This window comes from Muscardinus avellanarius (assembly GCF_963383645.1).
Source record: "Muscardinus avellanarius genome assembly, chromosome: 5".
NCBI classification, from domain to species: Eukaryota; Metazoa; Chordata; class Mammalia; order Rodentia; family Gliridae; genus Muscardinus; species Muscardinus avellanarius.
In genome coordinates, this window is record NC_137790.1 from 6060252 (window position 1) to 6087572 (window position 27321).

At 46.8% G+C, this 27321-nt stretch overlaps 1 protein-coding gene across 1 annotated transcript; it reads left to right on the top strand.

The window, feature by feature from the left end:
- Nucleotides 1-916: 916 nt before the first annotated feature.
- On the top strand, nt 917-26261 carry LCA5L (lebercilin LCA5 like; the record flags this gene model as incomplete). The annotated part of the gene is made up of 8 exons (XM_080696447.1): nt 917-1241; nt 1504-1650; nt 7732-8243; nt 10630-10767; nt 22517-22601; nt 24170-24276; nt 24443-24560; nt 25642-26261. 8 exons carry the CDS (start codon nt 917-919, stop codon nt 26259-26261), a joined length of 2052 nt encoding a protein of 683 aa, XP_080552573.1.
- Nucleotides 26262-27321: the final 1060 nt, after the last annotated feature.

A 27321-nucleotide genomic window follows, 5' to 3' on the forward strand; every position in this document is an offset into this window, starting at 1 on the left:
TTTTTCACATTAAAAATTATATCTAAGTCAGGCATGGTGGCACGCACTTGTAATCCCAGCATTCAGGAGGCTGAGACAGGAGGATCATAGTTCACAAAGAGCCTCAGCTTCTTAGTGAGGCCCTTTGCAATTCAATGAGACCCTGTTTCAAAATAAGAATAAAAAATAGGACCGGGAATGTAGCTAAGAGCTACACTGAATGCCCCTGGGTTCAATCCCCAGTTCCACAAAAAAAAAAAAATTTAAATAAAAAGGGCTGGGGGCATAGCTTGGCAGTAGAATGCCCCTGGGTTAGCCAGGCATAGTGGCACATGCATATAATCCCAGTACTTGGGAAGCTGAGACAGGAGGATCATAGTTTCAAAGCCTCAGCAATTTAGTGAGGCCCTCTGCAATTTCATCCTGTTTCCAAAGAAGAAATAAAATTGGGCTGAGGGTATAGCTTGGAGGTAGAATGCTTCTGGGTTTAATCCTCAGTGACACACACACACACACACACACACACACACACACACACACACACAAATCCTTGGGTTCAATCCCTAGTACCAAGAAATAATATAAAAACCAATATGATTGGAAGGCTGAGACAGGAGGGTCACAGGTTCACAGCCAGCCTCAGCTACTTAGTGAGGCTCTCTGCAACTTAGTGAGGCCCTGTTTCAAAATAAAGAATAAAAACAGGGCTGGGGGTGTAGCTCGGTAGTAGAATGCCCTGGGCTCAACCCCCAGTACTGCAAAAAAAAAAAAAAAAAAAAAAAAAAAAAAAAAAAAAAAAAAATCTGAAATTTTTTCAGAAAAATACTTCATATTCCTAATTATCCATTATAGTTAAAGAAACGTAATGAAGAATGAGTTCATTTTAATATCAGTAGCTATAAATTTTAAAAACTTTCCCTTTACTAGGTTGTTTGCTATGTCTTTGGCGGATACCACAAAAACACCCGCAGATGAGCATCCGCCCAGCGCGGCACCGGGCCAGAGCAGGAGGTCTGCAGAACACAGCAGCCCCGGCGCAGGCCACCTGTCCAGGAACAGTGGAGCCTCGGAGGGGAGCGTGGATTACAGCAGGTCGCAGTGCTCCTGCGGGAGCTTAAGTACTCACAACGACTACTCGGAAGACTTCCTCTCTGAATGCTCAGAAGCCGCCGCTCACAGAAACTATTTAAAGCAGGCAGAGGCGAAAGAAAAGAGGGAAGAGAAGATAAAGTGCAATGCTTCTAAAGCCTCCCAGCCCAAAGGTACCAAGCAAGATGCCCCGCCGAGGCTGGAGCCGCGCAGTGGCATTACTACTTAGCGTGCTAGTATTTTGAAGTGGTCCATATTCAGTTTTACTTGTTTTCCATATTGTAAATGTGTATTATAAGCAGCCTTTTAGAAATGGAATTAGAAATAGAGAAAGTAACGCTATTACAAAACAACAGAAAGATGTGAAACGTAACGTCTAGTCTTCACAAGACTTACGCCGCTGGGGCCTCCCAGTGAGCTTGGTTCCGTTTTTAGTTGACAGGTGGCCCTGTAACGCAGTGCGGCACCACTTGGATTTCACTGGCTTCTTGCCTTTCCTCCCAGCCGAAGAATCAAGGTTTGACGCGCCAGTGAGATGTAAATGCCTGTCTCAGCACCCCAAGAGGATGGTCTCCAAGTCCGGTGAGGCATCTTGGCCAAAACAGTCTTTTGAACCAGAAATGGTTCAAAGGCTGTAAATAATGTCCTTTCCTGTGGAGTTTAAAAACACCACCTCCATCGATCCCTCCTGCCCAAACTGGAATCGGCCTTGTCGTACCCTCGACCTCCCTCCTTCTGCCTCCCTGCCCGGACTGCACCTGCTTCCTCTGGGTTTAGGCCATCTTCCGTTTATAAGCATTCCCTATCTAGGAACAGCTGAAACTCTTTTCACTTTGACCACCAGCGCACCTTCTGCCAACAGCTGGAAGGACACACTTAACTGAGGGCCATGTTACAGTCACACTCACCCGGCATCTTGTCCCCGCCCGCTGTCAACAGGTGTGTGCAGATGCTCTGTGCTGCATCTGGGTGCCTGGACTTCAGGCCCCCTTCTTCCCAGCTATGCAGCAGGGCTTCTCCTTCCAAGATCCATGTCTTTGAACCCCAGAATATTTTACATAGTTTTAAACATTTTTTTTTTGTGTGGTACTCGGTGGGTGGAACCCAGAGGCTTTTCTACTTCCAGGCTATACTCCCAGACCTATTTTCTATTTTATTTGGAAACAGGGTCTCACTAAGTTTCTGAGAGCCTCACTAAGTAGCTGAGGCTGGCTTCGAACCTGTGTGATCCTCCTGTCTCGGCCTCCCAAGCACGGGGTAGCGGAATTGCAAGTGTGCGCCACCACGTCCGGCATTTTTAAACATTTTTAAAATGTGTGTGTGTTTGTAAATTTCCTAGAGGTGAGGACCTACAGCATTTACCTGCTTCTCAAAAGACGGAGCGCCCCTTCTGGGGGGAGTGGGCAAGGGCTTGGCAGGAACAGGAACATCTGCTTTCTTCTCCCACGGCCTGCTCATGGCCAAGAAGAGATGATCACAACAGAGAAACATCACGACCAGGCTTTGTGATTGTGTCATCCGTCTCCACATTTTTTTTTTTTTTTTGGCAGTACTGAGGATGGAACCCAGGGACATTTTACCTCTGAGCTACATCCCCAGCCCTAATTTTTATTCTTTATTTGAAACAGGGTCTTATTGAGTTGCAAAGGGCCTCACTAAGAAGCTGAGGCTGTCCAAGAACCACATTCCTCCTGTCTCAGCCTCCCAAATGCTGGGATTACAAGTGTGTGCCACCACGCCCAGCCTTTATCCACATTTTAAGTTTACAAATCTCTGTAAACCAACTTCTATAACCAAAATTTATTTGGAAAAAAACTGATTTGAACTGACATGAGACCAGTTTTCATTTGTTTTTGTTTTGTTTTCTTTGCTTGTTTTTGCAATACTGGGGGTGGAACCCAGGGTCATTCTACCTCCAAGCTACACCCCCAGCCCTGTTTTTTATTTTTATTTAATTTTTTTTCAATACTGGGGATGGAATCCAGGGGCATTCTACCTTACTAGATTACTTACTAGAGATTTACTTGTGAGGAACAAGCAGCTCTTCCTACAGTTCTCTTTTCAGAGTGTGTCTTTGTCTCGTCCCTAGGGCTCTGACCAGCAGAGCCTAGGGAAGAAACACACGAACGCTGACTCTGTTGATGAAGCTCCTTCCTCTTTAATGCTCTCTCAACGCCCTCTCAGGTAAAAACAACATCAGTCTTCTCTCCCCTCCTCCATCACTCCTCCAACCCTCCGCGCCCGCCCGCTAGGGCATGCGCGCTTTTTTAACCTTCTCCTGGGCGGGCCGGTGGTAGCACGAGGCGCTGCGTCACTAATCATCCGTAAGGCGCCTGAAAGGGCTCACTGCGCAGACTCAGGGCACCACCAGCCTCGTGAGCCTCGTGACTTGGCTGCAAGCCCAGGCGCCATCTTGAGTCCACGCTGGCAACAAGCCTGGGTGCCACCTCGGTCCAGCCGAGTGGGCCCCGACATGTCTGTCTTTGTAGAGGATGCCCTTTCAGATGTTTTCAACTGCATATCCTGCTAGTTAGAAAGTCACTCTCTTTTTGTTGTTGTTGTTGCTTTTTGTTTGGTTTTTGTGAGGTACTGGGGATGGAACCCAGGGGCATTCTACCTCCGAGCTACACCCTCAGCCCAATTTTTTATTCTTTATTTTGAAACAGGGTCTCACTAAGTTGCGAAGGGCCTCACCAAGTACATAAGGCTGGTCATGAACCCAGATCCTCCTGTCTCAGCCTCCCAAATGCTGGGATTACAAGCGTGCCCACCACGCCTGGGTAGAAAGTCACTTTCTTTGATATGTCTTTTTTGCCAAGGCAATGCCAACCTGTGTGAATTTCAAAATATTTGTGTACCAAATAATCGTACTGCACTGAATTGCTCGAGACACCTCCTGCCTTTGTCTCTGGCTTCGCATGGTGGGAAAGGCAGAGCAGCCTGAGAGCGGCAGCACAGTCAGAGGAGAGCCCTCCCTTGACCCTCGTCCTTCCTGGTCCATGGAGGAAGTGGCTCCATCTCTTTTTACGGGGAATACAGTGTAGACCTGGAAGAGAGAGAAGACCCCGGCTAAGGGCCAAGCGAGCCCGACCAAGTGGGAATGTGCTTGAAGATGAGCAGGACCAGAGGAAAGGCACGGGGCACAGGGGCAGGGGGGACAGTGGCCAGGACGTGAGCCAGGGAGGAAGCAGCCTGGAGGAAGCAGCAGGGAGCAGGAAAGCGCCCAGAGAACGCAGTCTCTGCAAACACGCGGCGTGCGCCTCTCAGCTGCCTGTAAATGGTTTGGTGAACCATGTTAATCTGCGGAGTGTTTGAGATCAAGTGGCATAAGAATTAGTTATCATAGCATTTTGAACATTCTGCTGCATCTGCCTTATTGTGTGAAGTGGAAGAAAGCCTCATGTCATACCGTCCTGTCCTGGGTAGTCAAGGATAACAAGCTAACAGGCCATGAATGACGGGGCCTCATTCCGGTTCTCCTGAACCTTCCTCGTTACACGAGTACGCAGGCTGCATGCACACAGTGAATTGCTCTAACCAGGAGATGTGTTTCCCTTTCTGAAGCTGGCTGGCTTCTCCTCTCCCGCCAGCCCCTGCCGTGGAAAGAAGTTGAGCCTCAGACATGTCTGGGGAGTGGGGCTGGGGCAGGTCCTCCCAAGACAAGAAGGCTTGGGGAGGTCTCTGGTCCTTCTCTTTCTTCCATCACTCACCTGTTCTCATCCAAGCCACCTGGTCTTTAAACTGACAACTCTCCCACTTCAAAATGTCCACACCCAGCGGGGCGTGGTGGTGCACGCTTGTAATCCCCGCGCTTGGGAGGCTGAGACAGGAGGATCGCATGGGTTCAAAGCCGGCCTCAGCTACTGAGTGAGGCTCTCAGCAACTTAGTGAGACCCTGATTCCAAATAAAATATAAAATAGGTCTGGGAGTATAGCCCAGAAGTAGAAAGCCTCTGGGTTCCACCCCAGTACCACACACACAAAAAAAAATGTTCACACCCCTCTGCCCACATCTCCACCCTGGGGCTCGGGCCAGAGTCCCACCCCTGGGCGTTTAGTCCCCAGGCACGCCCTCCCTTGGCCTCTGCCCTCCTGGGACTTACCATGGCCTGGGACGAGGACATACGCCTCCGCCACCTTATCCTCCTCGTCCTAGCCAAATCCCTGTCACCTTTACAGTCAGCGCTCTCAAGAGCAGGAAGACATGGCCAACGGGGGCCAAGTTGGCCGTGGCATGGCACGTGCCGGCCCCTGCCCACTCCTGCTATCATCCGCCTGGCCCGCACTGCCTAGGTCCCCGGTCCCATCAGTGCCCAGGGTACTCAGTGTCTGGCCCCATCGCGGCCCACAGGTCCCTTCGCGAGCCTTCTGGTGGGTGACCCCTCTTTCCACTGTCCAGGGTGCTTGAAAGGCTGTTCTAAAATACTCAAACACTCACCCTCGGCCCCTCCCCTGTGGGAAATTAAGTGCCCTTGAAGTTAGAGTTGCAGACAGCCCATCAGTTACTGAGCTGACGGCAGTGCTGCCGCTGAGACGCATTGTCCACTGTAGTCACGATCCACATGCTGTCCCCAGAAAGCTGTGCTTCCGTGGGCTCACTGCCTCCACCACAGGGGCGCTGCCTTCCCGCCACCTGATCCCTACAGGAAGCCCAGCCCAGACACTGCGGCCAGGAGCTCCGGGCGGCGCCAAGGACGCGGCCACCACGTGCCCCTCGCAGCAAAGTGAGAGCCAGGCACACGTGGATCTCAGAATCCAGGCCAGCCTCCCTCTTCAGAACAAAGATATGCTAATACGTGCACATGTGCACACACTCATATTTACACACACAGATGCACACACACATCACAACAATGCACACCCTGCTTTACGAGCCATGTGCGCATCAACAGGTGACATCCTAAGTATCCGTGTGTTTACTGTGTGTGTGTGCATGTGTGTGCACTTGAGCACGCATGCCGTCCTGGGCATTGAACCCAGCAACATTCTACCTCCGAGCTATACTCCTAGCCCTTTTATACTTTTTCTTTTGAAAAAATAAAACTCACTAGGTTTCTGAGGCTGTCCTCAAACTTTCAATCCTCTTGTCTCAGCCTTCCAAGTACTGGGATTACAGGTGTGTATCCCCATGCTTGGCTTATGTGTGTTTTATCTTTAAAAGGAATAAGAGCACAGCAACATTACAAATGTGTTTATAACACCCCAAATAGGCTTTATAAACTTGGTACGAGACATAACATTTCTTAGGTGGTTTTTGTTTAAAACAGACCACTGAGTGTGGCAGCGCACACGGGCGTGGTGGCGCACACTTGTAATCCTAGTACTTGGGAGGCTGAGAAAGGAGGATCACAGGTTCACTGCCAGCCTCAGCTACTTGGTGAGGCCGCCTGCAACTTAGACCTTATTTCAAAATAAAACATAAAACAGGTTTTGGGGTATAGTCTGTAGGGAGAAGGCCCCTGTGTTTCATCCCCAGTACCACAAAAATAAAACAAAATAGACTCCTGAACACATGCCAACTACTTCACTTAGTACCCAAAGTAACAAAGCTAAATGGGCTGTGTTGGAGTTATTGAAGTGGAATATGTATATTTTAAACAGCTCAATAGCCTTTTAAGGAGTTTTTTTTTTTCAGAGACAAGAGGTTTATTTAGGAAAAGTGGGGGACACGTGTTCACTTGAGAACACGGGCCATCTCAAGAGAGAGAGACCTTTACGGGTTGTTTTGATATAAGAGCTTCATGTCGGACTCTCCCGTCACCTCACAACATATTGCTGAAAGAATTATATCACATAATCTATGCAAAGCATTTAGTTCAATGTGTGACATGATAAGCACTTAGGAAACATTAGCTATTACAGTGTCATGGGTTCTAGTGCAACTTTTACAATAGAAATCTAAGTACAGATTTATAATTTTAAAAACTGGCTTTTTTTCTGTACTGGGGATGGAACCCAGGGACATTTTACCTCTGAGCTACACCCCTGGCCCTATTTCTTATTCTTTATTTCAAAACAGGGTCTCACTAAGTTGTGGAGAGCCTCACTAAGTAGCTAAGCTGGCTGCAAACCTGCAATCCTGTCTTAGCCTCCCAAGTACTGGGATTATAAATGTGTGCCGCCACGCCTAGCCTAGAACTGGTTTTCAGTCCATGCTGTTTCACGTCGTGGCTATAACATTGAACAAATCACTTAAAATCTCCAACTATAAAACAGACTACAACTGACCTTAAAGAATTGTATTAATGAGCCAGGTACAGTGGTGCCTGCCATTAACCCCAGCTACTCTGGGGGCAGAGGCAGGAGAATCACAAGTTCCAGACCAGCCTGGGCAACTTAAAAAAAGACCCTGTCTCAGAATAAAACATTAAAAGGGCTGGAAATGGTAGAGCACCCCTGGTACTACACACACACACACACACACACACACACACACACAGAATTATACTAATATCCATATGTAAAGTATGTAGCCTAAATCATAAGTATATGAGTATTCATTAAGTTCTAGTGTTTTTCCCTTCTAGTTACACTTACGTTTGTGCGTATATATGTGATACAATGTGTGTGCACACGGGTACATATGTAGGGAGACACATATGTGCATATTTGATTGTCTATAAACCTATTTCAAGTAATAAACTGGATTGTCTGCTTACACAGGCCAGAAGGAAACCTCAGCTGAGAAGAACAGCTGGAACCCATCCTGTTTTCATTCTCAGATCAACACGACCACGCAAAGAAGAGACGCGATGGCCCATCGCATTCTTTCGGCAAGGCTCCATAAGATCAAGGAACTAAAAAACGAATTAGCTGATATCCATCGTAAACTGGAGGCCATCGTCATAGAAAACCAATTCCTGAAACAACTGCAGCTTAGGCACTTGAAAGCTATAGGGAAATACGAGGCTTCACAAAACAACCTGCCTCAAATCACAGTTAAACATCAGAACGAAGTGAAGAACCTCCGGCAGCTCCTGAGGAAATCCCAGGAGAAGGAAAGGGCGGTATCGAGGAAGCTCAGAGAGACGGATGGCGAGCTGCTGAAGACCAAAGACGCCCTGCAGGCGCTGCAGAAACTTTCCGAAGACAAAAATCTTGCGGAAAGGGGAGAACTGACTCATAGATTGTCTGTTCTTGTGGCAAAAATGGAAGCAAATGACAAAAAAATTCAGGTCTGTATTTGCGAGGCCTAGAAACCGTAAGGTCTCCCGATTAATACACAGCACACGTGCATCACTTTTTTTTTTTTTTTTTTTTTGGCAGTACTGGGGATGGACCCCCAGGGACATTTTACCTCCGAGCTACACCCCCCAGCCCTATATTTAATTTTTTATTTTGAAACAGGGTCTCACGAGTTGCAAAGGGCCTCACTAAGTAGTAGCTGAAGCTGTCTGCAAACTGCAGTCCTCTGGTCTCAGCCTCCCAAATGCTGGGATTACAAGCGTGCGCCACCACGCCCAGCTACCTTCATCACATTTGTCCCATGTCACAGATTGGCTGGGCAGGGTGCCATGCAGAATGTGTCTACCAGAGAGCCAGGGAAGGGAGAGGCCTGAAAAAAAAAAAAAAAAAACTAGAAAAAGCTGAGAACTGGAGATACTTCTTTTTTCTTTCTTTTTTTTTTTTTTTTTTTTTTTTTTTTGTGTGTGTGTGTGTGGTACTGGGGGTGGAACCCAGGGGCTTTATACCTCCAGGCTACACTCCCAGACCTATTTTATACTTTATTTGGAAACAGGGCCTCACTAAGTAGCTGAGGCTGGCTTCGAACCTGTGCGATCCTCCTGTCTCGGCCTCCCAAGCGCTGGGATCACGAGCGTGCGCCACCACGCCCGGCTTGAGATGCTTCTTCTGTTGTAGTGAGCAAGAGTTCACTCTGTAGCTACACGGATGTGTCTGGAAAGCCGTTCTCTAAGTCAGCAGGGCTGCCAGCATTAGGAAAGTCCCTGTCTGTGCAGGACAACTTGCTCTTGCTGGATGAGGCCTCCCTGTGAAGTCAGCCCTGATTTAGAAGGCTGCTCCCGCAGCCTCCACACTCTGCTCAGTCTCTGTCCTGTTCGCTCCCACATCGATGTGGCTCCTCATTACCACACAGTCCTTTTCAGTTGTCTTATAAATAGGATTTTCCTGAAACTGCTCCTAGCAATAGGAAAGGAAAAGAAACTACAGTAACTAAAGAGATGGTTGGACTTATTTTCCTCAACAGTCCCAGGTTGTCAGAAGCCAGGGATGACATCAGAAGGGGTCATTTGGGAGATGGCACTGAGCACAGAGAGTTCTTCTACCCGTTTCACATCCGAGACAGCCTTGGCCTCTCTGAACCTACACAGAGACGGACTTGAATCACCGTGTGACTCTTAGATACCTGACGGTGAGAGGCAGGTATTTTCTATGATCTAGAAATAAGTAAATATCAAGTTCATTTCATCCACATTTTTTAATCTGTTACTTATTCTGCTGTTAACATTCTCTACTTTTGATGGGCGTGGTGGTGCACGCTTGTAATCCTAGTGCTTGGGAGGCTGAGACAGGAGGATGGCGCAGGTTTGAAGCCAGCCTCAGCTACTGAGTGAGGCTCTCAGCAACTTAGTGAGACCCTGTGTCCAAATAAAGTATAAAAGAGGTCTGGGAGTATAACCTGGAGGTAGAAAGCCTCTAGGTTCTACCCTCAGTACCATAAATACATACATACATACATACATACATACATACATACATACATAAAATAGCCAGGCGTGGTGGCGCATGCTTGTAATCCCAGCATTTGGTAGGCTGAGACTGGAGGATCGTGGTTCACGGACAGCCTCAGCTACTTAGTGAGGCCCTCTGCAACTTAGGAGACCCTGTTTCAAAATAAAGGATAAAAAATAGGGCAGGAGGTGTAGCTTGGAGGTCGAATGCCCCGGGTTCCATCCCAGACTCGCCAAATAATAATAGTAATAATAATAATAATGAAAAAGAAGAAGAATATTCTTTACTTTCCAAAAGTAAATGAATATGCAAGGTATAGAAAATAATGGCAACCTCATTGTTCGCTCTTGTATACTAAAGTCATATTATTTGGCCTTTTGGGTATTATTGGACCCACCTTAACATATGGCTGTCATGTAAAAGTAAGTGCAGAGCCGGCGTGGTGGTGCACACTTGTAATCCCAGCATTCGGGAGGCTGAGACCGGAGGATCGTGGTTCGTGAACAACCTCAGCTAATTAGTGAGGCCCTCCACAACTTAGTGAAACCCTATTTCAAAATAAAGAATAAAAAACAGGGCAAGGGATGTAGCTCAAAGGTCAAATGCTCCTGGGTTTCATCCCCAGACCTGCAAAATATAGAGCTGGGGGTTTAGCTCAGAGGTAAAATGCCCCTGGTATCAGGGGAAAAAAGCTTGAATCTGGGATTTTTATTGTTGCTGTACTTAGTCCAAATACGTTTGCTAGGCAAACCATCACTGAAATTGTATTGACATTTTACACTTCTCACAAATGTAGTTAGTTCCATTGCAATCGAAGTTTTTCATAACACAAATGGGTTACAGAATAGTTGAAATTTATACTGTTTTCAGAGCTTGGAAAAGCAACTGAGGTTGAATAATCGAGCCTTTGGTCGGCAGCTGGCTATTGAGAATCGGAAGACGTTAGCAGCTCAGGCATCCACAAAGACTCTGCAAATGGAAGTCAAACGCTTGCAGCAAAAACTCAAGGTATTTTTTTTCCAAACAAACAAAAATGTTAGAAATTCTGTGGCCCAAAATGTCAGAACTATTTATGCCTGTTGTGTCTTCAAATTACTTAACTTGTGAAGCCAGGTGTGACGATGCACGCTTATAATCCCAGTACTTGGGAAGCTGAGCAGGAGGATCGCAGGTTCAAGGCCAGCCTCAGGTACTTAGTGAGGCTCTCTACAACTTAGTGAGACCCTGTTTCAAAACATAAAGAACAGCCGGGCGTGGTGGCACACACTTGTAATCCCCGTGCTTGGGAGGCAGAGACAGGAGGATCGAACATATTCGAAACCAGCCTCAGCTACTTACTTAGTGAGGCTCTCTGCAACTTAGTGAGACCCTGTTTCCAAATAAAATATAAAATAGGTCTGGGAGTATAGCTCGGAGATAGAAAAAAGCCTCCTCTGGGTTCCCACCCCCAGTACCACAAAAAAAAAAAAAAACCCACACATAAAGAACAGCCAGGTGTAGTGACACATGCTTGTAATCCCAGCACTTGAGAGGCTGAGACAGGAGGATCTCAGGTTTGCAGTCAGCCTCAGCTACTTAGTGAGGTTCTCAGCAACTTAGTGAGACCCTGTTTTCAAATGAAATATTAAAAAAATAGGTCTGGGAGTGTAGCTCAGAGGTAGAAAGCCCTTAGGTTTCATCCTCAGTACCACAAAAATAAAGAACAAAAAAATAGGGCTGGGGTGTCACTCAGAGATAGAATGTCTCTGGGTTCATGTTTTTTTGTTGTTGTTATTGTTTTGTTTTTTTGTTTGCATGGAACCCAGGGGCATTCTACCTCCTCCGAGGTACACCCCAGATCTACTTTTTTATTTTATTTTATTTTATTTTTGGTGGTATTGGGGTTCCTGGAGGCCCTTCTACCTCCAGGCTACACTCCCAGACCTATTTTTTTACATTTTTATTTAGAAACAGGGTCTCCTAAGCCAGCGCGCACGGCTGGCTTCGAACCTGCGCGATCCTCCTGTCTCTGCCTCCCAGGCATGGGGATTACAAGCGTGCGCCACCACGCCCGGTTATTTTTTTATTTTGAAAACAGGATTTCACTAAGTGCAAAGGTCCTCAACTAAGTAGCTGAGGCTGACCATGAACCTGTGATCCTTCTGTCTCAGCCTCTCAAGTACTGAGATTACAAGTGTGCACCACTACACCTAGCTTCCAATTTTATTTCTTATTTGGAAACAGGGTCTTATTGGGTTGTTAAGAGCCTTGCTAAGTTTCTGAGGCTGACTTTGAACCTGTGCTCCCCGTGTCTCAGCCTCCCACGTACTGAGATTACAAGCACACGCCACGACACTCAGCTTTTGAATGTTTCTGAAATTGTTTCTTCCCAGCCAGACATGTGACACACACTTGTAATTCCAATACTTGGAAAGGTGAGACAAGAGGGTCGCAGGTTCACAGCCAGCCTCAGCTACCTAAGTAGCTGTTGAGACTCCGTTTCAAAATAAATAATAAAATAAAATCAGGCCAGGGATATAGCTTGGAGGTAGAACACCCCTAGGTTTGGTCCCCAGTACCACACACTTTGCATATTTTAACATTTTCATAATAAAGATTTCTCAAAAGGAAAAAGGTAGCCTGGCGTGGTGGCATACGCTTGTAATCCCAATACTTGGGAGGCTGAAACAGGAAGATCACAGGTTTGAGGACAGCCTCAGCTACTTAGTGAGGCCCTCTGCAGCTTAAATGAGACTCTGTTTCAAAATAAACAATAAAATGGGGCTGGGGGTATAGCTCAGAGAGAATGCCCCTGACTGAGTTCAATCCCTAATAGTGAAAAAAAAGGAAAAAAGAAAAAACATCACATATTTTATGTATCTAAACAAAGACTAGAAATGGTTAGATCAAGACTATAGGCAAGCTGGGCATGTGGCTGAGTGGCAGCGTGCTTGCCTTACATAAGTAAGGCCCTGAGTTCAATTCCCAGTACCATCAAAATTTTATTTTATTTATTTATTTTTTTGGTGGTACTGGGGGTGGAACCCAGAGGCTTTCTACCTCTGGGCTATACTCCCAGACCTTTTTTATATTTTATTTGGAAACAGGGTCTCACTAAGTTGCAGAGAGCCTCACTAAGTAGCTGAGGCTGGCTTCGAACCCGTGTGATCCTCCTGTCTCAGCCTCTCAAGCACAGGGATTACAAGCATGCGCCACCACGCCCAGCTGACCACCAAAATTTTAATAAAAGAAAAAAAAAAACAATTTCATTTAGCCAGGCATGGTGGCACATGCTTATAATCCCTGCACTTGGGAGGCGGAGACAGGGGGATCGCGCAGGTTCGAAGCCAGCCTTGCTGGCTAGAGACCCTGTTTCCAAATTTTTTTTTATTTTTATTTTTATTTTTTTGGTGGTACTGGGGTTCCTGGAAGCCCTTCTGCCTCCGGGCTACACTCCCAGACCTGTTTTTTAATTTTTTTTTATTTGGAAACAGGGTCTCTTAAGCCAGCAAGGCTGGCTTTGAACCTGCGCGATCCTCCTGTCTCTAGTACCACATATAGGCTAATAAACACATGCTTTTATCCTTTCCTACCAAAATCCCATAGGAAGCCGGATGTGGTGGCCCACACCTGTAATCCTAGTACTTGGGAGGCTGAGGCAAGAGGACTGCAGGTTCATGGCCAGCCTCAGCAATTGAGTGAGGCTGTTAACAATTAGTGAAACTCTGTTTCCAAACAATTAAATAAAAGGGCTGGGGATGTAGCTCGGAGGTAGAATGCCCCTGCATTCAATCCCTAGTACCACAAAAAGAAAAGAAAAGTAAAGTAAAGAAAAGAAAGAGAAGGACGGAGGGAGGAGGGAAAGAAAGAAAGAAAGAAAGAAAGAAAGAAAGAAAGAAAGAAAGAAAGAGGAAGGAGGGAGGGAAGGAAGGAGGGCAGGCAGGCAGGGGGCGAAGCTGCCTCCGCCTCACAGCCCAGGAAGCAGGGAGGTGTGTGTGGGCCAGGGCCAGGTTGTCCTCAGGGCCACACCCCTGTGGCCCGCCTTCTCTAGCCATGACCCCCTCCAAACCTGGCCACATTGACAACACATAAGCTTTTCCCGAGGACATTCTATATCCAAGCCCAAATAGTGTCCTGGGTTCAGTCCCTAGTACTTAAGAAAGGAGGAGAAGGAGAAGGAAGAAGAAGGAGAAGGAGAAGAAAGAAGAAAGGAGGAGGAAGAGAAGGAGGAGGAGGAGGAGGAGGAGGAGGAGGAGGAGGAGGAGGAATAAAATAGAGAATATGTTGCACAAAATAATGTTAAATAATCACCCAGCATGCATTCCGGAATCTGCATTCAGGATACACTGCACCTCCCACCAACACTGCTCATTTGGAAAAATGAGCTTCTCCCGGATTCTCCTCCAGGCTCATGCCGAGTACAATCCAAGTGGGAAGGAACAGCAACTTAAAGACGTTGTAGAATCTGAACTGTTCCGATGACCATGCTGCATAGAAACTGCTCCCCCAGAAATGGTGGCCCATGCCCGTAGTCCTAGTACTTAGGAGGCTGAGAAAGGAGGGTCACCGGACTGAGGACAGTCTCAGCAAGTAGCAAGGCTCTCACCAACCTAGCAAGACCCAGTTTAAAAACAAAAAAATAAAATAGGACTGGGGGTGTAGCTCAGAGGTAGAATGCCCGTGGGTTCAATCCCCAGGGCCACACACACAAAAAAAATACTACAAAACTCAAACTACGTGAGAAAAGGCACGACTTTTGTTCAGGGCTTACCAGGAACGGCTCATCTCTGCCCCTCTTGGCATCAGCTCTGGTGGTCTAGAGGCTGGGGCTGGGCTCATCCGAAGCCCCACGCGCATGTCTGCAGTTGGTGCCAGCTGACAGTGGAGACCTTAGTGGGGTGTTGGCCAGAATCCTCCACAGGGCCTCTCTGCGTGGCACTGGCTTCCTCACAACGTGGTAGCTGGTCCCCAGGGCAAGAATGGAGAGCGAAACAGAGGTGGAGACGGAGACACGGGGAGAGAGCGTGCGCACTGCCCATTGTGTCGTAGCCCTGGTCTCACACGGCATCACTCCTGCCTCAGCCCTGCCCGAGGCAGCCCAGCCAGCAGACTCACCTCTGCATGCAGAGTCACAGGGCTCCCGAAGAGCACAGAGAACAGAAATATTGCTGTGGCCGTTTTAGGAAAATACAATCTGCCCATTAACATAAGTAACTATTGTTTGAGCTTGGGAGGGTTTGGTCCCGAAGATCCAAGTGTGTATGTCTACACCTTGAAACTCGCTGTGAAGTCACCACCAGGTCTGGGTCACTTCTGAAGTACGGGCCGAAGTCAGAAGACAGATGCCAGCCTTCCGCAGCTCGCCCCTGAGGTACTGCATGCCCCCACACGCAGGCTACAGCCTTACCGTGCCGAGGGCTGGTGTCTAAAGTCATTGCTTCCCAGCTGATTAGTGGAAGCCTTCTACACTGACCCTAGCATACTTCTACATCACGGTGCCACTTATACGTACGTCTGACCGATACTTCTGAACTTGTGAGTAGTCCACACTACGGGCACTTCACAGTACTCCGTGAGCATTCCCGAATGGGGTTTCTTTTTATTCTAAGTAACTAGTTGAACTCAGCCAGCCCCACTAGTATCCTGCTGTCTGAGATCTCTGGCCTTGATGTCACTTCCTCTGACCCCAGGCATCCCTGCACGGTTACCTTGGCAGCAGTTCTTGATCCAGCTCCTTCCTGTGTCTGCTGCTCAGCTCCACACCATCCCTGAATGCCCAAACCAAACCAAAAGACAGACCAAAAGATCATCAAAACGCCCCTCCAAATGTCAAAACCTTCTGTCTCAACCAGTGGGAGTGAGAGGTCATGCCCGATCATGCTGAAACACTTTGGACTACATCCTCCTCTTCATCACGGTACCCACGAGATGCCTGAGCAGCCTTCCACAGTGCTACGCCATCAGCATCTCCAGACCTGGGGCGAAGTGTCTCTACAATGAGAAGGAAGGAAGGAGGGACACAACATTTATGCTTCTGGAAATCTAATTCCAGGAGAAATTAATACTCTCATCTATCCATTTATGTACCTCTCATAATAAACTATTTTTATTAAAATGTGTTAAAAACATATACTCTGAGCCAGGTGTGGTAATACACTCTTGTAATCCCAGTACTTGGGAGGCTGAGACTAAGAGGGTCGCAGGTTGTGGCCAGCCTCAGCTACTTAGTCCCTCCACAACTTAGTGAGACCCTATTTCAAAAAAAGGATAAAAATATCGGCTGGGAGGCCAGGCATGGTGGCGCACGCTTGTAATCCCCGCGCTTGGGAGGCAGAGACAGGAGGATTGCTCAGGTTCGAAGCCAGCCGCACTGGCGTAAGAGACCCTGTTTTAAAAATATAAAATAGGTCTGGGAGTGTAGCCCAGAGGTAGAAGGGCTTCCAGGAACCCCAGTACACCAAATATATATATATATAGATATATATCGGCTGGGCATGTAGCTCGGAAGTAGAATGGCCCTGGGTTCCATCCCCAGTACCACACACACACACACACAAAAAAAAAAAAAAAAAAAAAACCCTATACAAGTCAGATACATGAAAGCATTTTATAGTACCTTCCATAACTGCACTCTCTCTCCTTACGAGCCCCATTCTCGCAAACTAGGGGTGGGCATGGAGATGGGCGCAGAGAAAGAAACAAAGCTGATCTCAGTCTCCCCTAACCAAAAGCAGCTTTCAAGCTGGGCATGTGGGCACGCTTGTCATCCCAACATTCGGGAGGCTGAGACAGGAGGACCGCAGTTCGCAGACAGCCTTGGCTACTTAGTGAGGCCCTCTGCAACTTAGTGAGACCCTGTTTCAAAATAAAGAATAAAAAATAGGGCAGGGGTGTAGCTTGGAGGTTGAATGCCCCTGGGTTCCATCCCCAGCACCACCACACACACACACACAAAAAAGTAGCCTTCTGAGCTGGGTGTGGTGATGCAGGCCTGTAAGTCCCAGTATTTGGGAGGCTGAGACAGGAGGGATCGCAGGTTTGAGGACAGCCTCAGCAAGTAGTGAGACTAGACCTAGGATACCCTGTTTCAAAATAAAATAGGGCTGGGGGTATAGCTTTGAGGTACAATGCCCCCGGGTTCCATCCCCAGTACCATAAATTAATTAACTAATTAATTTAAAGCGGCCTTCTTTTAGGTTGCCTGTTAGACGTGCAGCACTTTCCCATCTCCTGTCTCTCAGTGGAGATGAGTGCTGGGCCTGAGGAAGAACACACACGTCCTGCTGGTGACGGGAGAAAGCGCCCTCTGACCTGTGTTCTGGCCTCTGGCCGCTAAGCTCTGCTGAGGAGTGACTAGCCTTAACTAGCCACATTCCCAGCGCCCTATCTGGTGTGCACCTAACGTGGCTGCTGGGTCTCACAGCCTCTTGGCAGTGTGTTGAGCCTCGGTGGTCTCCCCTGGCTGACTGTCGGTGCCCCTTACCCTTTGAGTCTCATCTCAAAGTGCTATGGGATCACCTGTGGGGACCCCGGAGGTCCCCGGAGCAGGTGCCCAGCCTCATGCAGCCCCTGTGCAGGGCCCACTGGGGCCCTTTGTTTAGACTCTGTATTTAGACCTTTCTGACCTAACGCCTGGACAAAACAGCCCAGTTCTGTGATGAGTGGAGGGTTTTTCTTAAGGCCTGTGGTTTTCCTGGCCCACACCAAGAACTCCTGCCCAAACCTCGGAGGTGGTTCTCACCCCCCAGATATCCCTGGCCCACAGAGTTGGCCCTAGGGACACAAGTAAAGCAGAACACACTCTCCTGCGCGCACACGCACGCACACACACACACACACACACACACACACACTCCCGTCCCTAGGTCCTCCCCTGGACTTTCCCCTCTGTTAGGGTTTGGGTATAGAACGTCCCCTGGAAACGCTCATGAACTGGCAAAGCAAAAATGTTCAGAGGTGAACGAATTTAATCCTGGAGGTCCTAACGTCACCAGTGGAGAGTCCATTGGTGGCTCATAACGGGAGTGGATTTACTGGGGGCAGCACGGGCAGATGTGGCAGCTGGGGCAGGTCACTGGGCATGGCCTTGCCCCGCCCCGGCCTCTGTTTCCCTCTAGCATGCTCTGCACTCTGCAGCTCTGACCTAACATGGATTGAAACCTCTGAAACCTCCACAGCTGTAAACCCCTAATTAGTCTTTCTTCCTCTAAGTTGTGCTGTCAGGTGCTTAGATCACGGGGTGAGAATGCTGCCTGGAATGCTCTGGTCTGACAGCGGGAGGCGCCTTCACTCTGACGTGCCCCCCTCTCTTTTATTTTTTTTAATTTATTTTATTGAAAGTAAATGTTATACATTTAATCTGTATTTGGTGCCCTCTCCCCCCCTCGTTTCCCTTCCCCCCTCCCGATACTTAATACCCAGGCTAACCTTGCTATATTCGTACTTTTACACCTATTTGGAAATAGCCGCTCATCAATCAAGTTCAGCCTCCTTCCTCTCTTAGTTTTCCATTCAGACTTTGCTGAGATTTCCCTTCCACTATCTGGATTCCTCTGGTATCCCCAATGCTCACTCGTTTGGGCATATTAGAGGAAACATCTGTCCCTTCTCTTTCTGTGTTTGGCTGATCTCACTTAACATAATGCTTTCCAGCACTTTCCATCTTCTTATGAATGACATGATTTTGGTCTTCTTTATAGCTGAATAGAATTCCATTGTGTGTATTTCCCATAACTTTGCAAACCATTCATCTGTTGATGAGGGCCTAGGTTGTTTCCAAATTTTGGCTGTTACAAATTGTGCTGCTATGAACATAGGTATGCATATGTTGCTGTAGTTCTCTGTTTTCAACCCCTTTGGAAAAATACCCAGGAGTGGTAAAGCTGTCTGGTGGATCTATTCCCAGTTTTCTAAGGAATCTCCACACAGATCTCCATAGTGGCTGAACTAGTTTGTGCCCCCCTCTCTTGACCGCGGCCGGGACTAGAACCTAGCGGCCTTGAGTCTGATAGGCTGGCCTCTGGATACAGGTGCAAGGAGCATTTAATACTCATTAAAATCCCCTCCTCCCCAATAAGTTAGGGTTTCAAAGCCTGTGTTTGGCCGAGACTCAAAAGAGTCAATATTGAGAATTAAAACTGAATGATGCCATCCCTGTCGTAGGCTCCACCCACCTGCACTTGTGTAATACAGCGCCGCGTGCTGCCCAACACGGTGCCACTACCCACAGGTCACCTGAGACCCTGAAGCAGGAGTGTTGTGACTGAGGGCTCAGTTTTATTTTTTTTATTTTTTTTAAGTTGAATTATCTTTTTTTTTAATTGGTGCACTGTATTCATACATCATAGTGAGATACAAACTTTTGTAGACATACATGCACACATCGCCCAGTCAGCCCCCACCCGATCCCCACCCCATTCTCTCCCCATCCCTCCCTCCCAAGCTTGGCTTAGTGGTTGACATCTAGTATTATAGCAATTTATCCAAAATTAAAAATGATAATCTCACATAACAGTTTCATTTGTCTGATACCAAGCTTTTGATGACTTAAAGATAACATTTCAATATTTCTTTTTGCTTTCTTTCTTACCAGAGAATATTTTTTTCTATTTTTTAGGTGAAATTATCATATATTTATATATTTATTTTTCAGAAAAAAAATCTATCCTAATATGGAATATGGACTCTAGATACCCAAAACGATCTTGAAAAAGAACAAAGCTAGAAGATATATATTTTCTGATTTCAAACCATATAAAGCTACAATAATTGAAACAGTGTAGTACTATTCTAAAGGCAGATATATAAACCATTGGAGTTAAATAAAAGCCTAGAGCTAAATTCTTCCCTATATTGTCAAGTTATTTTTGACAAGGTTTCCACGAACATTTGGTGGTGGAAATAATAATCTTTTAACTAAATATTGTTGAAACCTAATAATTACGTGGAAAAGAATAAAGTTGGACCCTTACCTAATCCCATATACAAATATTAACTCAAAATAGATAAAAGACCTAAATGTAAATCTTAAGACTATAAACTTTTAGGAGAAAATCTGGGTCATAAAACCTCACAACATTGAAATTGGCAGTGATTTCTTGGATATGATTTCATTGGCACAGGCGACAGAAGAGTATAAAAACTCCCTAAAAAATAAAAACATATTGTATATCCAAAGACAATGTAAACAGAGTTAAAAGTTACTGATAGAATGGGATAAAATATTTCCAAATGCTATATCTGAAGGTATATTAATATTCTAACTAGAAATCCTAAAAATTAACAACAATAAAGGCAAACAATACCATTTAGAGATAGGTAAAAGACTAACATAAGTAATGAATCTCCACAGATAACCAATCTTAGTTGACTGTTGGATGGAAACTCTTGTTTCTCTGGTTCTGGTGTGTGTTACCAATTTCTTCTTTGTAGTTAATCTCTTTGAGTATTTTCTCTCGCGCTGGTTTTGAAGACATAAATTCCTTCAGTTTCTGTTTGTCATGGAAGCTTCTTATTTCTCCATCTAATTTGATAGAAAGTTTTGCTGGGTAGGAGATTTTTGGCTGGAAGTTGTTTTCTTTCAGAGTTTGAAATATGTTACTCCAAGCCCTTCTGGCTCTCATGACTTGGTTTGGGAAGTCTGGAGTGATTCTAATTGGTTTGCCTCTGAACGTCACTTGGCCCTTTGTTTTTGTTGCCTTTAAGATTCTCTGCTTGGCTTCCACATTGGTCATTTTGACAATTATGTGGCGTGGGGATCCTCTTCTCCGATCCTGTCTAAAGGGAGTTCTATAAGTTTCCTGGACCTGTGTATCAACCTCTTGCTCTATGTTTGGAAAATTTTCTGCTATTACTTCCTTGAAGAGATTGTTGATCCCTTTGGTTTCACCTTATTTTCCCTCCTCTATTCCAATTATTCTTAGGTTAGCTCTCTTAAAATGCGCCCATATTTCTTCAATATCAGATTCCTGCTGTCAGATATTTTTTCCTAGATTAGAAACTATGTGTTCATTTTTGGAGTGATCATCTTCTAAGAGCGAGATTCTGTTCTCCATGTGGTCTAATCGGTTGTTTGTGCTTTGAATTGAGGCCTTTACTTCATTAATTGCATCCTTTATCTCTTTTTGGCTCTCTCTGAGTTCTTTTCGAAGCACCTCTATTATTTCTACAGTTATTTTCCTGATTTGATCTTCTAGAAATCTCTGATTTTCTGTTTTATCGGGTTCTGATGTTGTGGGGTTGTGGGCATTCATTGCTCCAGTGTTATTCCTCTTTCCCATGATTTTGGAAGTTTGTGCCTTCTCTGGGTTCTTCCCTTGGGTCACTATGACTTCACTTAAGGTGTTCTGGATCTCGAGTCAGTAGTATCTCAGACCCCACTACTCCTGTACTGGGTTGTATCACAGAGTCTCCGACCCAGAGAGTCGGTAGAGGCTGCTTTAGACTGTGGGGGGTGCCAGGTTGCACGTTCTCCTATGGTGTGATATCACTGCCACCGCCCCTCTCCCACTGGGTCAAGTCCCAGGGAGTACAGTACTGGGATTTCTCCTCTGTGGCCCGCAATTTGACTCACTGTTCTTGAGTACGCAGATGTAGCTGTACTGGATTCGGTGAATTCTCTGCTGCCGCCGCCGGTGGCAATATGGCGCCGCTGCTACGCCCTCGGCCGTGAGGCTGGCGTATTTCTTCTTGGTTTTGATTTCCACTCTGAATCCTCAGATGTGCTGAGCTCATCCACTGGGAGCTTAGATTTTACCTGCGGCGAGAAATCCCGCCTGGCTGTTCTGTAGCGGCTCACCTCGGCTTGCTGTAGCTGTCCGGTGAATTTGCCGCTGCCGCCGGCAGTATGGCGCTGCTGCCGCGTCCTCCTCGGGCGTGAGGCCGGTGTATCTCCTCTATGGCTCTGACCTCTGTTCTCAGTCTGCTTTCTCTCTGGAGCCTGGTGATTTTTTTGTTTCTCTGGTGATGGTGTTTTCTGGCTATGAAAGGTGCTGATTTTGTGGTAATGGAGATTGGTTGTTAGCGGGGCTCTTAAGCCCCGCTTTTCTCGGTCGCCATCTTCCTCAGTTTTAAATCTTAATCATTTAAGTCACAGGTAGGCACTGTCTACTATGATGGGCAGTGCAGAGGCAGGCATAGGCCCCAGGAAGAACACAGTGAAAGAAGCTTATTTGCAAGGTTCTGGGATTACGCTTGTAATCCCAGAATTAGGGAGGCTGAGACAGGAGGATCATGGTTCGCAGCCAGCCTCAGCTACATAGTGAGGCCCTTTGCAACTCAGTGAGACCCTGTTTCAAAATAAAGAATAAAAAATAGGGCAGCAGTTGTAGCTCAGATGTACAATGCCCCTGGGTCCCATCTCTGATACCACCACACACACACAAAAAAAAAAACTAATACTTTTTGGTGTCAGGAATAGGCTGCAATGATATGGCCTATACATTTTTTCTAGAACCTATAGATTTTATTCAGAGCATACTGCACTTACTTAAATTTTATTAAAGAAATTGCCAGGTGTGGTGGCGTACACTTGTAATCCCAGCATTTAGGAGGCTGATACCGGAGGATGGAGGTTTGCCTACAGCCTCAGCTACTCAGGCCCTCCGCAACTTAGTGAGACCCTGTTTCAAAATAAAGAAAAAATAGGGCAGGAGGTATAGCTCAGAGGTCGAATGCTCCTGGGTTCCATCCCCAGACCCACAAAAAAAAATTTATTAAAGAAACCAAAGTCAATAAAAGCAAATATTTATAGAAAAATTGGTATTATGATTCTTTTTAGGAGAAAGATCGTGAGCTTGAAATTAAAAACATCTATACTAATCGAATACTTAAAAATTTACATGATCTAGAAGATTACCCAAAAGGTATGTATTAGTTATTTTTGCTCAGAATGCATTTTTTGTGCTTTTATTGATGCTTTATATTCTCACATTACGGTGTAAATCATGAAGCTGGGCGCGGTGGCGCATGTTTGTAACCCCAGCCTCAGATACTTTTTTGTGTGTGTGTTTGGTACTGGGGGTGGAACCCAGGGGCTTTTCTACCTCTGGGCTATACTCCCGGACCTATTTTATACTTTATTAGGAAATAGGGTCTCACTAAGTTTCTGAGAGCCTCACTAATAGCTGAGGCTGACTTTGAACCTGTGTGATCCTCCTGTCCCAGCCTCCCAAGCACTGGGATTACAAACTTGCGCCACCACACCCAGCTCAACCTCAGATACTTAGCAGGCCCTCTCAACTTAGTGAAACACTGTTTCAAAATGAAGGATTAAAAAAAAATAGGGCTGGGGGTGTAGCTCAGGCTGGGGGTATAGAAAGCCCCTGGATTTAATCCCCAGTACCAAAAAAAAAAAAATGTGAACAGTGTTAGCATGTTAATAATGACATACATGCACACACTCTTGGTGCCCCCTCCCCATTTCCCTCCCAACACAGAGACCCAGATTGACACTGGTGTATAGTCACGTGTATACACATAGTCTGTGACAGTATTTCTACTCATGAACTCAGTCGTCCTCCCCCCTGCCCTGACATCTCCTCCCGTATCCCCTGGGGTTTCTCCTCATCACCTGGAGTCGCTCTTACATCCCAACTACTCCCTATCCTGCACATATTAAAGAAAATACATGACCCCTCACTCTCTGTCACTGGCTAATCTCACTTAACATAATGCTCTCCAGATCCTTCCATTTTCTTGCAAATGATGTAATTTTATTTTTCTTCATTGCTGAGTAGAATTCCATTGTGTTTATTTCCCATAATTTTGTAATCCATTCATCTGTTAATGGATACCTCTATTGGCTCCATAGTTTGGCTACTGTGAATTGGGCTGCTATGAACATGGGTATGCATATATTACTGCAGTTCTCTGGTTTCAAACTGTATTTTTTTTTTTTTTTGGTGGTACTGGGGTTCCTGGACGCCCTTCTACCAATGGGCCTCACTCCCAGACCTATTTTATACTTTTTATTTGGAAACAGGGTCTCTTAAGCCAGCGCGGCTGGCTCCAAACCAACGCGATCCTCCTGTCTCCGCCTCCCAAGCACGGGGATTACATGCGTGCACCACCACGCCCGGCTCAAACTGTATTTTTAAGTAGCCATATTTTCCTAAATTATATAACCAATGCCATTGATATTTTTAAAATCATTTTATTAGACACTGAAATATATTTTGTGATTCTAGAGTAATGAAACTGTGGTATTGTTAGAGCTACAAGAGACAAGAAATGTTTTCTTATTTTCTCATTCAGCCATCTTTTATATTGTTACTTAAAATGAAATTAGAGCCGGGCGTGGTGGGCACGCTTATAATCCCAGCATTTGGGCGGCTGAGACAGGGGGATCGCGGTTCCGGACAGCCTCCGCTACTGAGTGAGGCCTGCTTCCAAATGTAACTTGTTTCTTTTTTATAATCTGCCTCTTCTATAGTTTCTTCAACAAAGTCAGTACAAGCCGACAGAAAAAGTATGTTGTTTACAAGTACAAGACACCAGGAAACCCAAAAATCAGAGGATGTTCCATCTTTGACATCTAAGGTACAGCAAATCTGAACTTTCAGTGTCTAATTAAACATATCTTAACAAAAAATACTGTCAGCTACAAGTGTTCACTCTGCTACAGTATCTGTGTCCATTGGAATAAAATATAATTTAAAACTGCCCAGACCCAAAACGTATTTTTTGCTGCTTTTCTAAATTACAGAGTAAGAAGGCAGCAGGAAACACTGGTCATAAAGAAAAATCAACTGAAATACACCACGAAATTCCTCACTATATCAGTAAACTACCCAAGCAAGAGGGTTCCAAGAAGAAGCGTGAAGGTAAGTTTAACAGTTCTTACAAGTCCCCTCTGGGGCCGGTGCAGCTCAGTGGGCGGTGCCTGCCTAGCACCTCAGGCCCTGGGTTTGATGACCACAGCACTAGGGAAAAAGAGGTCCTTAATTCTTATTTAATCTTTAATTTGTGAACTACTATACATATGTATAAACGCACACATAAAATAGAAAGTTTAGCTGGGCATGGTGGCACACGCTTGTCATCCCAGCATTGGGGAGGCTGAGACAGGGGGATCACGGTCTGCAGACAGCCTCAGCTACTTAGGCCCTTTGCAACTTAGTGAGACCCTGTTTCGAATTAAAGAATAAAGCCGGGCGTGGTGGTGCACGCTTGGGAGGCGGAGACAGGAGGATTGCGCAGGTTCGAATCCTGTTTCCAAATAAAAATATTAAAAAAAAAAAAGGTCTGGGAGTGTAGCCCGGAGGTAGAAGGGTTTCCAGGAACTCCAGTACCACCAGATTAAAGAATAAAACAGGGCTGGGGGTATAACTTGGAGGTCGAATTTTCCTGGGTTCCATCCCCAGACCCCCCCCATATATATATATATATATATATATATATATATATATATATATATATATATATATATATATATGTGTGTGTGTGTGTGTGTGTGTGTGTGTGTGTGTGTGTATTCTTTTTAATAGAATGTGTGCCTGGTCAACTGCTTAAAAAACAGAACAGGGCCGGGGGTAGAGCTCAGAGGTAGAACAGGAGCAGGCAAGGGCGAGGGAGGGAGGCAGGAGGGCTCCTGTGCTCCTTAGAACACGCTGCCCCCGCCCCCCATCCCCTCGCCCTGCTCCTGAGCCCAGCCCGGGTGGATTTCATGCCAGTCTCTCCCTGGCTCTCTCTCTCTCTGCGCCCTAAGTCTGTCGGTTGTTTATTGTGGTGCTGGGGGCTGGGCCCCAGGGCATTCCGCCTCTGAGCCACACCCCAGCCCGTTTGATTTCGGTCTGGCTGAGCTGCAGGGCCCCGGGCTGCTGCCGGCCTGCTGCCCCGTCTGCTGCGGAGGGCGGTGCGGGCCCGGCCTGGCTGGAGGCCCTGACCGGCTCCTTTTCCAAACAGATCTCCCGCGGGAAGAGCCGCGTGTGCAGGCGCAGGTGCAGGCGCAGGTGCAGGCGCAGGTGCAGGCGCAGGTGCAGGCGCAGGTGCCGGTGCCGGCGCCTCCGGAGACCGCAGAGAGACCCGGGGAGAAGAAGGAAGACCAAGAAAAGAAAACCACTGCACCAGAACCGGAGCCGCCAACCGAGAGGACGCAAGGACTCCTCCCTGACAAGGCCGGCGGTCCTGCGGACGGCCCCGCGCCCGAGCGGCCCCGGAGGAGCGAGCCGTGCGCGCCGCGGCCGAGGAAGCAGTACGCCTTCCCCGAGAGCGTGGAGAACCTGCACCAGGGGCTGCCCACGTCGGGCCGGCTGCGCGCCGGCTACGAGCCGTCCTTCGGCAGGGCCGCCAGGGCCCGCGCCCGGGACCCCGCCTTCAGGGAGAGGAAGAGCAGCCTCATGGCCGAGCTCTTCGGGGCCGGCTGCGTGCTGGAGGGCGGCCCGGCCAGCGCCGCCGCCCGGCCCGAGGACCAGGCCGCCAGCCAGGCCTCGGCCAGCAACGCCTTCGGGGACTCCAAGGTGACCGTGGTGAACTCGCTCAAGTCGTCCTCGCCGCCCGAGGGAAAGCGCAAAGTCGTCATTTAGATGAGGCCCGAGATCGGGTCACTGGACGCCAGAGTGGCTCGGTGGGCCCCTGCGGTTTAGCACTTACACTGACTTCGGATAATTAAGGTTTTGCTTTATTGCTAGTCTAATAAAAAAGATCCATTGTATATTAGCCGGTGATGGCATTTTAAATACAAATTTACATCTTTTTCCTGAAAATGAAACATGTCCATTATTTTTTGGAAAACTGACTACATGGCTTTGGTATTCTGTGAGACTCCATGGTTCTCCCTGTGTACCTGTCTTAATTGCATGGATAGAGAGAATTATAGAAAAAAAATTTTTTTTTATTTTTATGGTACTAAGGATTGAATCCAGAGGCATTCTACCTCCAAGCTACAACCCCAGCCGGTTTTAATTTTTATTTTGAGACAGGGTCTTGCTAAATTGTAGAGGCTGGCTTTAAACATGCACTCTTCCTGTCTCCGCCTCCCAAGTACTGGGATTACAGGCATACACCACCAGGCCAGGATATGAATACTTTTTTTTTTTTTTTTGTGGTACTGGGGTTCCTGGAAATACTACTTCCAGGCTACACTCCCAAGCACAAGGATTACAAGTGTGAGCCACCACGCCCGGCTTTTTTTTTTTTTTTTTTGCAGTATTGGGATGGAACCCAGGGGCATTCTACCTCCGAGCTACACCACCAGCCCTATTTTTTTATTCTTTACTTTGAAACAGGGTCTCACTAAGTTGCAGAGGGCCCCACTAAGTAGCTGAGGATGTCCACAAACTGTGATCTTCCTGTCTCAGCTTCCCAAATGCTGGGATTACAAGCATATGCCACCACACCCAGCTATGAATACATTTTTTAAAAAAAACAAAAGTAGCTACCAAAACCGGGAGTGGTGGTGCACGCTTGTAATCCCAGCGTTCGGGAGGCTGAGACCAGAGGATTTCGGTTCACAGACAGCCTCAGTTACTTAGTGAGGCCCTCTGCAACTTAGTGAGATCCTGTTTCAAATTAAAGAATAAAAAATAGGGCAGGGGTTGTAGCTCAGAGGTTGAATACCCCTGGGTTCCATCCCCAGACCTGCAA